This window comes from Tupaia chinensis, unplaced genomic scaffold (genome assembly GCF_000334495.1).
Source record: "Tupaia chinensis unplaced genomic scaffold, TupChi_1.0 Scaffold000201_2, whole genome shotgun sequence".
NCBI classification, from domain to species: Eukaryota; Metazoa; Chordata; class Mammalia; order Scandentia; family Tupaiidae; genus Tupaia; species Tupaia belangeri.
In genome coordinates this window covers 378,995-392,750 of record NW_006159677.1, presented here as the reverse complement: position 1 = coordinate 392,750, position 13,756 = coordinate 378,995, and the positions used below count along the sequence as shown (strand labels likewise).

General features: G+C 48.9%; 1 protein-coding gene across 3 annotated transcripts; it reads right to left on the bottom strand.

The window, feature by feature from the left end:
• Nucleotides 1-979: 979 nt before the first annotated feature.
• On the bottom strand, nt 980-10,773 carry CIB3 (calcium and integrin binding family member 3). 3 transcript variants are annotated; one of them, XM_006147195.2, is made up of 6 exons: nt 10,723-10,773; nt 10,462-10,496; nt 5,578-5,689; nt 3,744-3,891; nt 1,484-1,679; nt 980-1,060 (listed from the first exon to the last, which is right to left on the bottom strand). In XM_006147195.2, exons 1-6 carry the CDS (start codon nt 10,771-10,773, stop codon nt 1,039-1,041), a joined length of 564 nt encoding a protein of 187 aa, XP_006147257.1. In that variant the 3' UTR covers nt 980-1,038. The 3 variants fall into 3 exon arrangements, with proteins under 3 accessions (XP_006147257.1, XP_006147258.1, XP_027627125.1); XM_006147196.2 differs by lacking the exons at nt 5,578-5,689; nt 10,462-10,496; XM_027771324.1 differs by lacking the exons at nt 10,462-10,496; nt 10,723-10,773 and having other exon boundaries at nt 5,578-6,040.
• Nucleotides 10,774-13,756: the final 2,983 nt, after the last annotated feature.

Sequence of the window (13,756 nt, the reverse complement as noted above, 5' to 3'; positions counted from 1 at the left end):
ATCATATATTTTTTTTTTGGCAGGGGGGAGAGAGATTTTTGCTATAGGGTACATGCGCTCACTGGAGAGGCAGAGAGAGACAGAGATATCACCATTTTGGGGTATGGCCATGTTGGAATCCCTTCTCCATTCTTCTCTCAGGATTTTGGGCACCAACACACACAGGCTACCGAGTCTGGGACTCGAACTGTGGTCGACTGTGTGGGAGACCAGTGACGTAACCATTATGCAATCCTCTTATCCCGCTACATGAACTTTTTGCAGACTCCTTATACAAAGTTCTCATATGGGGACCAGCAGGTGGTGTAGAGGCACTCACCGGAGAGAGAGAGAGACAGAGAGAGAGAGAAAGTGAGAAAGCAAGCTGCCAGGTCTGGGACTGGAACCATGGTCAGCCATGTGAGAGTCCAATACCCCAAAACCATGCCACCTACTGTCCCCTCCCAGCCTAACTGTTCCCTATGGAAACTCAGAACCTGACATTGCCAATTCTCATAATGGACAGAAATTTAGAATTCAGACCCCTTATTTATTTATTTATTTATTTATTTATTTATTTTGAGAGAGGTTTTTGCTATAGGGCATATGTACTTGCCAGAGAGATAGAAAGAGAGAAATCACCCCCCAGGGGGGATGGTCACGCCGCAATCCCTTCTCCTCCATTCTCCTCTCGGGATCTTGGGCATGCACGCACACACGTCCGGCGTGAGTTTAAGCCACCAGGTCCGGGACTCGAACCACGGTCGACTACGTGGGAGTCCAGTGACGTAACCATCACACCAGCCACTGGTTCCAGACCTTGTACAGTGGGGAGATCTTGGCCCAGAGAGGGGGTAGCCACACCCAGAGTCACAGAATAGGCAGAGATAAGATTCCAGGCTGCCCCGCCATTCGCCTGGCTTCAGATAGGAGACGTGTCCTTCCCGTGTGACGAGGTGATTAGTGTTAATTCTCAGTCTGGAGAGTCCAGAGTCCACGGTAGGGCGGGTGAGGGGTCACCCCACCCTCCTCTGGCCCAGCTCCTCCTCCAGGGTGCCCTCAGATGCGGATGTGGAAGGTGCTGTGTACAAAGAGAAAAAGCATCAGTGACATTATGTATGGGACAGCCCTCTTGGTCCTCCTTGGGGAGATGAACCCCCTCAAGTATCCTCGGGTCTGGCCTTCCTGACTCCCACAGAGGGTGAGAACACAGGCTGTTGGTTTTGGTTCTTTTTTTTTTTTTCTTTGAACAATTTTTAAACATTTGTTTTCATAAAGGGCCAAGTAGTTGATAGTGTTTGGGGTTTTCTCCTTGAGGTTTTTGTCATAGGGTGTGTGCGCTCTGAGACAGAGGGAGGGGAAGTGAGAACTCACCCTCCACCCCGGGGAATGGCCATGCTGGAACCCCTCCTCCTCCGGTCTCCTTTCAGGGTTTTGGGCACGCGCACACACAAGCTCCTTTCAGATGTGGAAGTGGGTTGTGCGGGGTGGGGGCGCGTGTCACCTGAGGAAGTCGGGTGCCCGCAGGATCATGTTCTGGAAGTCTTCCAGGGACAGTCGCCCGTCGTGGTCCCCGTCGGCTTCATCCAGCACCTTCTCACACACCAGGCTCACCTCCTCGGCGCTCAGCTCCCCCCGCGTCAGCTTAGTCACCGTCTGCTCCAGGTCCCACGCGCAGATGTAGTCGTCATTGTTGAAGTCTGCAGAGGAGCGGGTCAGCAGATGGCTCGGTGGTGAAGACACTGGACTCGCACATGGTCTACGGCGGTTCGAGTCCCAGACCTGGCAGCTTGCTTTCTTATCTCCTCTCCCTCTCTCTGTCTCTCTGGTGAGCACACGTGCCCTATAACAAACTTTAAAAATAACAAAAAATAACAATTATAGGAACCAGCAGTTGGCATAATGGCTATGTTGCTGGACTCTCATGTAGTCAACCATGGTTCGAGTCCTGGACCCGGTGGCTTAAACTCACGCTGGGTGCGTGTGCGTGCGTGCCTAAGATCCCAAGAGGAGAATGGAGGAGAAGGGATTGCAGCATGGCCATCCCCCCTGGGGGGTGATTTCTTGCTTTCTGTCTTCCTGTCTGTCTCTGTCTTTCTGGCAAACACACGCGCCCTATAGCAAAACCTCTCCAAAGAATAAAAATAAATAAAAATAACAATAATAGTGGGTCCAACAGGAGTCATGGTGATTAGGATGCTGGACTCTTACATGGCTGACCACAGTTTGAGTCCCAGGCCTGGCAGCTTGCTTTTTCACTTTCTCTCTCTCTGGTCCAATTAAAATATAATAATAGTAGATCAAATTAAATCAAAATAATTCTTTTTTTAAAATCGCAATAATAGAAATCAAGTAAATAATTTTTTAAAAGTCTCAGAGCAGAGTGGTTGGGGAAAGACAGCAGACAGCAGGGCACTGGGCTGGTTATGGGCACACCATGTTCCTATATTAGACAAGAGGAAACTGAGGCACAGGGAGGGGTTAGAATCTGAGACCTGGAGAGACCAGCAGGTGGCATAATGGTAACATCACTGGACTCCCACGTAGTTGACCACAGTTCATGTCCCAGACCCAGTGGCTTGAAACTCACGCCAGGCACGTGTGTATGCATGCCCAAAATCCCAAGAGGAGAGTGGAAGAGAAGTGATCGTGGCATGGCCATCCCCCAGGGAGGGGGGGGTGATTTCTTACATTTTGTCTCTCTCTCTCTCTCCATCTCTCTTGTAAGCACAAGTGCTCTATAGCAAAAATCTCTCCAAAAAAATTTAAAAAGACAAGCATTAAAAAGACGAATACTTTTGTAAAAAGTATTTATGTTTAATTTTATTTACTTATTTTAATTTGACCAGAGAGAGACACAAGAAAGGGAGAGAGAAAGTGAGAAAGCGAGCCACCAGGTCTGGGGCTCAAACCATGGTTGGCCATGTGGAACTGTCCAGCACCTTAGCCACCACGCCACCTGGTGATCCCCACCCTAGGTCTTTCCACAGAGAAAGTTGGTAAGTGACCCAATCACTGAACAAGAGGTTAAGCAGAGTTGCTCAGAGCAGGCAGAGAGAAATAGGATTATGGAGGACCAGCAGTTAGTGTAATGGCTATGTTGCTGGACTCCCATGTAGTCAACCACGGTTCAAGTCCCGGACATGGTGGCTTAAACTCACACAGGGCACGTGTGCGTGTGTGCCCAAAATCCCGAGAGGAGAATGGAGGAGAAGGGATTGCAGTGTGGCCATCCCCCCTGGGGAGTGATTTCTCACTTTCTGTCTCTCTGTCTCTCTTTGTCTTCCTGGTGAGCGCCCACGCTCTATAGCAAATAAATAAATAAATAAATAAATAAATAAATAAATAAATAAATAAATAAATAAATAAATAAATAAATAAATAAATAAATAAATAAATAAATAAATAAATAAATAAATAAATAAATAAATAAATAAATAAATAAATAAAAATAAAAAATTAGAAATAGGATGATGGGAGGCTGGAGGCTCCTTTGGACTCAGACTTCAAGGCCAAGAAAGAGCCAGAGGATGTGTCCTAGGGATAGGATGCAGGAAGGCAAAGGCCAGGAAGCAGATTTGGGGTGTAAGGAACAAGGCCCAGTGTGGCTGCCATGGAGTGAGGAAGGGGTTGAGGTGGGGAGGTGCTTCAGTGGAGGCCAGGGCCACACATGCAGGGTCTTCAGGACCTTGGGGAGACCTTCGTAATGGGGGTTCCTCCTGGTTCCCACCCCATGTTCCCCCACCCCAAGACAATGCACGCACCATAAATTTTAAAAGCATAGTAGGCCTTAAGGTCTCGGGGTGCCATTTCGCTCATCACGGAAAACATGTCCAGGAAGTTGTCCAAGGTCATGTGGCCGTCCCCATCCTCGGAGAAGACCTGGGCGATCCTCTGGCGGAAGGGGTTGTCCTAGGGACAGGAGGGAAGCAGGGAATGGTGACAGAGTCTCTGGGGGTCCGGGTGGTCTCACGCTCAGAACCCACTTTCCTGGAAATCTCCAATATCCCCCCCACCATGGCTCTTCCTTCCCACATCCTGGGATTAGGACTTCCAGCAACTCCATTTCCTGTCCTTGTGATCTGAGCCATGTTGGTCCCACTTCCTGCTGTAGGGGTAGCCACGTGACCAAGGTGAACCAATCAAAGATTTGCATTCACTTGGTACCTGTGATTGACTCTGGGGAGGGGACATGTGACTTGATCTGACCAATCAGAGGCTGCCCTGGGATGTTTTCTGAAAAATCAGGAGAAAGGGGCTTGTGGAGCTGATAGGTGCTAAAGAGAAATGGCTGAGCTTAACTATCTCCAAAAGAGAGGCCGCTGGAGAGAAGTTGAGACATGGGGAGAGATTCCTGAACACTGGTTTCAGAAGCTCTGGTTCCAGCCCTACCTGACGCTGGCCTTGCTCCTGGTTTTTTTTGTTCCCCTGACCAATCCATTCTGTTTCTCTCCAATGACGTTTCTGTCACTTCCAATAGAATAGTCCTGACTCTGGGACCAGCAGGTGGTGTAGTGGTTAAGGTGCTGGACTCCCACATGACCAACCACCGTTCAAGACCCGGACCTGGTAGCTTAAAGCTCACACCAGGTGTGTGTGCATCCGTGCCCAAAATTCTGAAAGGATAACGGAGGAGAAGATTGTGGTGTGATCTTCCTCCCAGGGGGATGATTTCTTGCTTTCTGTCTCTGTCTCTCTGGAGAATGCACATGCTCTATAGCAAAAATCTCTTGAAAAAAAAAAAAAGATAGTTTCAACTCAAAATCACACACATCCTCCCAAGTGCAATTCAGAGACACAATCCCATGTCAAATATCCAGCCAAGGAGAACCTGCTCTGGGGCCAGCAGATGGCATAGCAGTTACATCACTGGACTCCCATACAGCTGACTGTGGTTCAAGTTCTGGACCCGGTGACTTGAAAATCAGGCTAGATGCATGTGTGTGGGTGCCCAAGGTCCTGGGAAGAGAATGGAGGAGAAGGGATTGCATCCTGGCCATCCCGCCTTGGGGGTGGTTTCTCACTTACCCTCTCACTATCTCTGTCTCTATCTCTGACAATTTCATATACCCTAAGGCAAAAACCTCTAAAAAAAAGGAGAAAAGAAGAAGGAGGAAAGGAAAGGAAAGCAAAGAAAAAAGAGAAAAGAAAAGAAAAGAAAAAAAGGGAGCTAGCAGGTGGCATGGTAGTTCAATGTACTGGACTCCCACCGAGCTGGCTGTGGTTCAAGTCCTTGACCTGGAGGCTTCCTTCCTCACTTTCCCCTCTCTCTGTGTCTCTGGTCAAATTCAAATAATAGTAATAATGACGAATAAAAAAAAAAATAAAACGATTCTTAAAAAAAAAAAAAAAGAAAAGAGAGAAAGAAAAGAAGAAAAAGAACCTGTTAGCTCCTCCTGTTAGAACAAAAGGAGTTAACAAGGGGCCAGCAAGTGACGTGGTGGTTAAGGGTACTGGACTCCCACATGGCTGACCACGGTTTGAGACCCGGACCTGGTAGCTTGCTTTCTCATTTTCGAGATATTTTTTTCTTTTCTTTTTTTTTAAGAGCTAATTCTATGGTTTGTTTTTCTGGCCCTCCCTGTGGCCCAGGTATACCTTCAGTTCAGGCATGCTGCCAATGAGCTCGTAGGGTACTTTCACATCGGGGCAGCCGGTATAGTCGAGGGGGACGAGCTGGGGAGCCAGGTCCTGGTAGCGATAGAAGAGCCTGGAGTGGAGAGGGAAAAGCCGGGAAGGGCTGGGAACCTGGAGAAAGGAAGGGACTTGTCCCTCTGCTGGGTCCCCAGGAGCCATCAGCCCTGGGGCTGATCCTCCAGCAGACAGAACCAGACAAAGCCTTGAGGACAGAGCCATGGTGGAAAGAGGGCCCCAGGGCTAGGGAAGACATGCGTGAGGGAAAGCACACCAGGCAGGAAGGAACATTTCCCAGAGGAGGGGAATTAGCCTTGGGCTTTGAAGCATGAGTAGGAGTTCACTAGGCCAATAGAGGTGAGAGATAGGAGGAAGCTTAAGACCAGATCAGGGGACCAGCAGTTAGCGTAATGGCTATGTCGTTGGATTCCCACATAGTCGACCGCGGTTCGCATCCCAGACCCGGTGGCTTAAAACTCACACCGGGCACGTGTGCATGCCCAAGATCCTGAGAGGAGAATGGAGGAAAAGGGATTGCGGCATGGCCATCCCCCCTGGGGGGTGATTTCTCACTTTCTGTCTCTCTGTCTCTCTCTGTCTGGTGAGCTCATGTGCCCTATAGCGAAAACCTCTCCAAAAAAAAAAAAAAAGTCCAGATCAGATCAGAGCAAGCATTCAAAGAATCCCAGATAATTAAATCTCAAGTCAGCACCATGGCCTGATTATTATTGTTATTATTATTATTTAAATTTACTTATTTCTTTAATTCCATTGGTTATTATTATGTTTTAATTTGACCAGACAGAGAGAGAGAGGGAAAGTGAGAAAACAAGCCTCCAGGTCTGGGACTTGAACCATGGTCTGTCATGTGGGAGTATCCAGCGCCTTAACTACCACGCCACCTGTCCTCACATAGCCTGATTTTTTAAGGGAACTAGATCCCACATGACCGACCATGCGGTTCAAATCTTGGCCTCAGTGGTTTGAAAAATACAACAGGTGCATGCACACGTGGGCTCAAAACCCCAACAGGATGGGGACCAGCAGTTAGCATAATGGCTGTGTCGCTGGACTCCCATGTAGTCAACCGCGGTTTGCGTCCCAGACCTGGTGGGTTAAAACTCATGCCGGGCACGTGTGCATGCCCAAGATCCCGAGAGGAGAATGGAGGAGAAGGGATAGTGGCGTGGCTATCCCCCCTGGGGGGTGATTTCTCGCTTTCTGTCTCTCTGTCTCTCTCTGTCTGTCTGGAGAGCGCACGCGCCCTATAGCAAAAACCTCTCCAAAACAAAAACAAAAAAACTAAAAGCAAAAAGAAGAAAAGAAGGGGGAATAGGGTGAATGAAAGGCATTTAGTGAAATGTTGAATGCTTCACGTGTCACCTAGAGAGTGACGCCAACTCTCCTCTTACATCCTATCACCTGATGCTGTCGTACCTGCTTTGGGACATGCAAAGCAGCGGCCTTGTAGAGCACACATTTGCTGACTCTGTGGTCCCCAAGCTGTGAAGGACTGGCGGCCTCAGAGGGAGACAGGAGCTCCTGGGCCATAGATGGTTACAAACTCAAGGGCAATATCTGGGATTTTAGTCCTGACCACTCAGCGCTCCTGGGACATCCCTGCGATTGAATTTCTTTTTTCTTTTCTTTTCTTTTTTTTTTTAAAGAGAGATTTTTTTTGCTATAGAGCGATGCGTTTGGCACAGAAACAGAGGGAAAGCGAGAGAGGCCAGCAAGTGGTGTGATGGTTAAGGTACTGGACTACTACATGGCTGACCATGGTTTGAGTCCTGGACCTGGCGGTTTGCTTTCTCACTTTCCCTTTCTCTCTCTCTGGTCAAATAAAAAAATAACAAATGGATTTCAATAAATAAATAAATGAGTAATTTTTTTTAAAAATGAGAAAACTCCCCCGGGGGGATGGCCACACTGCAATCCCTTCTCTTCCATTCTCCTCTTGGGATCTTGGACATGCATGCACGCGTGTCTGGCGTGGTCTGGGACTCGAACCACAGTCGACTACGTGGGAGTCCAGCAACGTAAGCATTACACCATCTGCTGGTCCCTGCGTTTGGGTTTCTTTTTGGTTTTCTTTCTTTTTTTTTAAAAAAAGAATTATTTAATTTTATTTATTCATTCCTTTATTTGTTTTTTAATTTGAACAGAGAGAGAGAGAGAGAGAGAAAGGGAGAAAGCAAGCCACCAGGTCCAGACTCGAACTGTGGTTGGCTATGTGGGAGTGTCCAGAAGCTTAACCACCATACCCCTTGCTGGTCCCCGCCGGTGTTTGGGTTTCTGTGTGACCGTGAGCAAGGCCGTCGCCCCCTCTGAGCCTGTGTTATTCTGACGAGCGAGACGCTTGGGACAGATGAAAGGCTAGCCTTCGACTCTTTGGGACACATCAACCCCGAAGCCTAGGGTCAGCCCTGCCCTGTCCAAGCCTCAGTTTCCCCATCAGTAATCCGATCACAGTGGCCAAGATGACCCCACAAGCTGTCCTCACCCACACAATGGGGCTCACTGCAGAGGCGTGCCCATCAATTATGGATGTCCCGTGCCCACACAATCGGGGCCTTGGCCCCGATCACTCTGCAGCTGAACCCCCGCCAGCTTGGGTTTCACAGCTCCAAGTTCATGGGTCAGGGCCTCTGGACAACGGCCCCACAGGCCGAGGGATGACGTGGGACACTTCTCTGTGCCTGTCTCACTGGGTTCACGACAGAGACTCACAGCGGCCTCGGGCCACCTCCTGCACCTCACGTTGATGCCAATGCCATGGCTTAGAGCTCTGAGCTCTGCACCTGGACTCCCGGCCTCCAGTTCGAGCCTCTTCACCTGGATCTGCTCCCCCTCCGCTCACACACCCTTCATGGCTCCCTGCCACCCTGGGAAGAAAGCCAACGCCTATCAACCTAGATGTGATTTCCTGGTGTCCCCGTCCACCCACCACGCCTGCGACCTCCTGCCCGTTAACCCGTCACCTCCACGTAGGAGTCCTGGCAAATGACAAATTCCCCCCAGCAACGAACAGAAAGTTGTTCCATGGGACCATCAGACAACGCAATGGCTACATTGCTGGACTCCCATGTAGTCAACCACGGTTCGAGTCCCGGACCCGGTGGCTTAAACTCACACTGGGCGCGTGTGTGTGCGTGCCCAAGATCCCGAGAGGAGGATGGAGGAGAAGGGATTGTGGCGTGGCCATCCCCCGAGGGGGTGATTTCTCGCTTTCTGTCTCTCTGTCTCTGTCTTTCTGGCGAGCACATGCGCCCTATAGCAAAAACCTCTCAAAAAAAAAAAGAAAAGAAAAGAAAAAGAAAACAGGAAAAAAAAAAAAAAAAAGAAAGTTGTTCCTGACCAACCCTTTTCTGGCCCAGTTCATACCACGTTCTGGAAGCCACATGCTAACAAGGGTTTGGATCGCCGGGTTGGCCTGGGGGTGCACTGAGCATGCGTGAATAAGCTTCTGGCTTCCTGAGGAGTTGGGGGGCTGGGGAGAGGGATCGCAGAATGATGGGACCCTGTTGAAGGTCTCTCTCTCTTTCTTGTACGTGCATGCTTGTTCTCTATCATGAAAAAGAATAAAGGAGCCAGCAGGTGGCATGGAGGTTAAGGCAGCTGGATCCTCCATGACTGACTCCATGGTTCAAATCCCAGACCCAGAGGCTTGAAAATCACCTTTGATACGTTTGCATGTGTGCCCAAAATCTCAGGAGGAGAAGGGAGGAGAATGGATTGCAGTGTGGCCAACCCCCTCGGGGGCGATTTCTCACTTTCCCTCTCTCTCTCTCTCTTCTCTCTCTCTGGCGAGTGCACACGTCCTATAACAAAACAAAAGCCAGGGGCCGGCAGGTGACATGATGGGTAAGGTATTGGACTCTCACATGGCCGACCCCACGGTTTGAGTGCCCGAATGATGACCTGCTTTCTCACTTTCCCTTTTTCTTTCTTTCTCTATCTCTGTGGTCAAATTAAAAATAATAATGGTGGGACCAGCAGATGGTGTAATGGTTACGTCTCTGGACTCCCACATAGTCCACTGTGGTTCAAATCCCGGACCCAGCAGCTTACAACTCACACCGGGCTCTTGTGCATACATTCCCAAAATCTCAAGAGGAGAAGGAACTGTGGCGTGGCCATCTCCCCTGAGGGGTGATTTCATGCTTTCTGTCTCTCTGTCTCTCCTTCTCTCTCAGCAAACGCATGCACCCTATAGCAAAAAAAATCTCTTTTAAAAAATTAATAATGGGGCCAGCAGGTGGCATGGTGGTTAAGGTACTGGACTCCCACATGGCTGACTGTGGTTCAAGTCCTGAACCTGGTGACTTGCTTTCTCACTTTCCCTCTCTCTCTCTCTCTCTCTGTCTTTCTCTGGTAAAATTAAAACATAAATAATAATAACAAATACAATAAATAAAGATACCTTTTTAAAAATTAATAATAATAATGAAGGTGAGTAAAATTAAATAAGTAATTCTTTAAAAAGCCTCAAATAATAATAATAAAAAAATAGAAACAATAGGGACCAGCAGTTGGCGTAATGACTATGTTACTGGACTGCCATGTAGTCGACCGCGGTTCGCGTCCCAGACCTGGTGGCTTAAACTCACGCCGGGTGCGTGTGTGTGTGTGCCCAAGATCCCGAGAGGAGAATGGAGGAGAAGGGATTGCGGCGTGGCCATCCCCCCTGGGGGGTGATTTCTCGCTTTCTGTCTCTCTGTCTCTCTCTGTCTGTCTGGCAAGTGCACGCTCCCTATAGCAAAACCTCTCCAAAAAAAAAAAAGAGAAAAGAAGAAGAAAGGGAGGGAAGAAGGAAGTCCCCAGGCCTTTCCTGTTCCCACAACTGACCTCATGATTTCTTTCCTTGTGAAGAAGGTGCAGTCCTGCTGAGAGAGACGTTGGCTTGACCCGCACCCTGCCTCCAGGGACCGGCAGGGTTTTCCCCGTCCCCTGTTCCCTTCCACCGCCCTCCACCCACACCGGTGCCCCGTCACTGCAGACACGGCCACGCCAGGGTCCCTTCTTCACTGCACACCCAGCTGCAGGGACGCTGTTCCCATTTTTCAGCCCAGGGAAGCCACGCTGTCAGACCCCAGCCCGCATCCCTACCTGGTAGGCTTCCAGCTGTTCGTGAGTGAAGACTGTCTGCTTGTTGCCCATGGTGAGAACCACCGTCCAGACCCCAGACGAGCTCCGGAAAACCCCCAGTCTCCTTGGGGCCGCACGAGTTGCCAGGTGGCTATGAACCAACGTCTGGGCAAATGTCCCTGCCCTGGCTGTCACCCGCCCACCTGCTTGGTCACCCCCCAGCCTGGGTGAGGCTCAGGTTACAGCTGAGCTTTCTGCGTGACAGCCGGAGTGTGTCCACAGGAAGACGGGCTGTGAAGGTCAGTCCTGGGTGGTTAGACCGCATCCACCACCACTAGGGGGAACTGGGGTCAGGGGCACCGTCCAGAGACACGCAGGGTGTCGGACGGCCTGCTGTCAGGCTGCTAGCTGTGTGGTTTTACGGAAGTAGCCTGACCTCTCTGAGCCTCGTTTGTTAAATGGAAATTGCGTTAGGATCGACTCACGTAGGGTTATTCTGAGGATCTAAAAAGATTGGGACCAGCAGTTAGCATCATGGCTGTGTTGCTGGACTCCCACCTAGTCGACCGCGGTTCGAGTCCCGGACCTGGTGGCTTAAACTCACACCGGGCACGCGTGCGTGTGTGCCCAAGATCCCGAGAGGAGAATGGAGGAGAAGGGATTGCGGTGTGGCCATCCCCCCTGGGGGGTGATTTCTCGCTTTCTGTCTCTCTATCTCTCTCTGTCTGGCGAGCCCACGTGCCCTATAGTGAAAACCTCTCAAAAAAAAAATTAAATTAAATTAAAAAATAAAAATAAACAAGATTTAAATACATATAGATTTAAATACATATATGGGGACTAGGAAATGGTGTGATGATTACATTGCTGGACTCCCACGTAATAGACTGTGGTTCGAGTCCCAGACCCGGTGGCTTAAAACTCACACCTGGTACATGTGTGTACGTGCCCAAGATCCCTAGGGGAGAAGGGATTGTGGTGTGTCCATCCCTCCTGGGGTGATTTCTCACTTTCTATCTCCCTGTCTCTGGCACACTTACCCTATAGCAAAAATCTCTCAAAACATGTATATACATATATATGTGTGTGTGTGTGTGTATATGTGTGTGTGTGTGTGTATACATATATATATTTGTTGTTCTTGACCATTAACCATAAGCCAATTTTATAGACCGGGAGCATTTCAGTGGGTGTGCCTTAAATTACCACCATTATTGGGAACCAGCAGTTAGCATAATGGCTATGTCGCTGGACTCCCATGTAGTCGACCGCCGGGTAACAGCTGGGTAATACAATTTAATTGAAATGTAACTCACAAAACAGAAATTATTTTGGCTTTGAACTTTTAAGGAAGAGCAAATTTAGGACTCCCATCCAGGTGAAATGGTCAGACATGACTTATATTTGACAGAGAAATGTGTCAATAATCTGACACAGTTTGCAATGGTACTTTATTCATTTTTTTAAATTATTTCATTGGCATTTTATTTATTTATTTACTTATTTAATTTTGACCAGAGAAAGAGAGAGAGAGGGTAAGAGAGGGAAAGTAAGAAAGCAAGCCACCAGGCTCAGAACTTGAACCACCGTCAGCCATGTGGGAGTCCAGCGCCTTAATCACCACACGACCTGCACCTGTCAGTCCCAATCACCTCTCTTTTAATACAGAGATGCAGGCAGCCCCCATCTGCGGGAATGAGGAAGTCCATTCTGCCTGGGCAGCTTATCCAATGTTGGGCCGCTAAAGGGTGCAGCCGTGACCTGGGGATTAGGCGGTCACGTGCTGCCCCCTGCAGGCCAGGGTGGGAAAGGCAGTCACTGTGCCCTCCTTTGTCTGAGTCCTGGAGTTTTTTTCATTTCCCCACCTCATATTCCGCCCCGCCCTCCAAATAAACCGCCTGATCACAATTTGAACAGCGGCTGTAAGCCTTAAAATGCATAAGTATACAAAACCTGGGACCTGGTCATACGTTGCAGCAAATGCTGGCCATTTGCAAAAGTTGATCAAGATGATAATAGCAGGATCCCACATGGGTGATTGCACAGTTCGAGTCCCGGACCCGGTGGCTTGAAAACCACACCGGGGTAGAACTGGCAGGTGGTGTGGTGGTTAAGACGCCCGGGTAGAACTGGCAGGTGGTGTGGTGGTTAAGGCGCTGGACTCCCCTATAGTCGACCAGGTGCCTTGCTTTCTCACTTTCCTTATTTTTTCTCTCTCTCTCTCTGCCTCTTTCTGGATAAAATTTGAAATAATAGGGGACTAGTAGTTAGTATAATGGCTATGTCCCTGGACTCGCATGTAGTCGACCGCGGTTTGAGTCCCAGACCCGGTGGCTTAAACTCATGCCGGGTGCATGTGCATACTTGCCCAAGATCCTGAGAGGAGAAGGGATTGCGGCATGGCCATCCCCCCGGGGAGTGGTTTCTCACTTTCTGTCTCTCTGTCTCTGTCTTTCTGGCGACCTCATGCATCCTATAGCAAAAACCTCTAATAAAAAAAAAAACAAAAAACCCCACTTTATTTTTTAGTTTGACCAGAAAAAGACAGAGTAAGATTGACCAGAGAGAGACACAGAGAGAGAGAGGAAAGTGAAAAAGCAAGCCACCAGGTCTGGGACTCGAACCATGGTTAGCCACATGGGAGTCCAGCACCCTTAACCACCACACCACCTGTCAGATTCTCTCTCTTTCTTTCTTGTTTTTTTTTTTTAGATTTTTTTTGCTGTTGGGTGCATGTGCTTGCAGCAGAGACAGAAACAGAGAGAGAAAAAGTGAGAAGTGATCCCCCATGAGTATGGCCACGTTGCAATTCCTTCTCCTCCATTTTCCTCCTGGGATGGGATTTTGAGTGTGCATTCAAGCCCCTAAATAAATAATTCTTTTCTTTCTTTTAGAGTTATTTTATTTAATTTTATTTATTGACCTAATTTGACCAGAGAGGGACAGAATGAGAGAGAAAGAGAGAGGGAAAGTGAAAAAGCAAGCCGCCAGGTCTGGGACTTGAACCATGGTCAGCTATGTGGGAGTCCAGCACCTTAACCATCATGCCACCTGC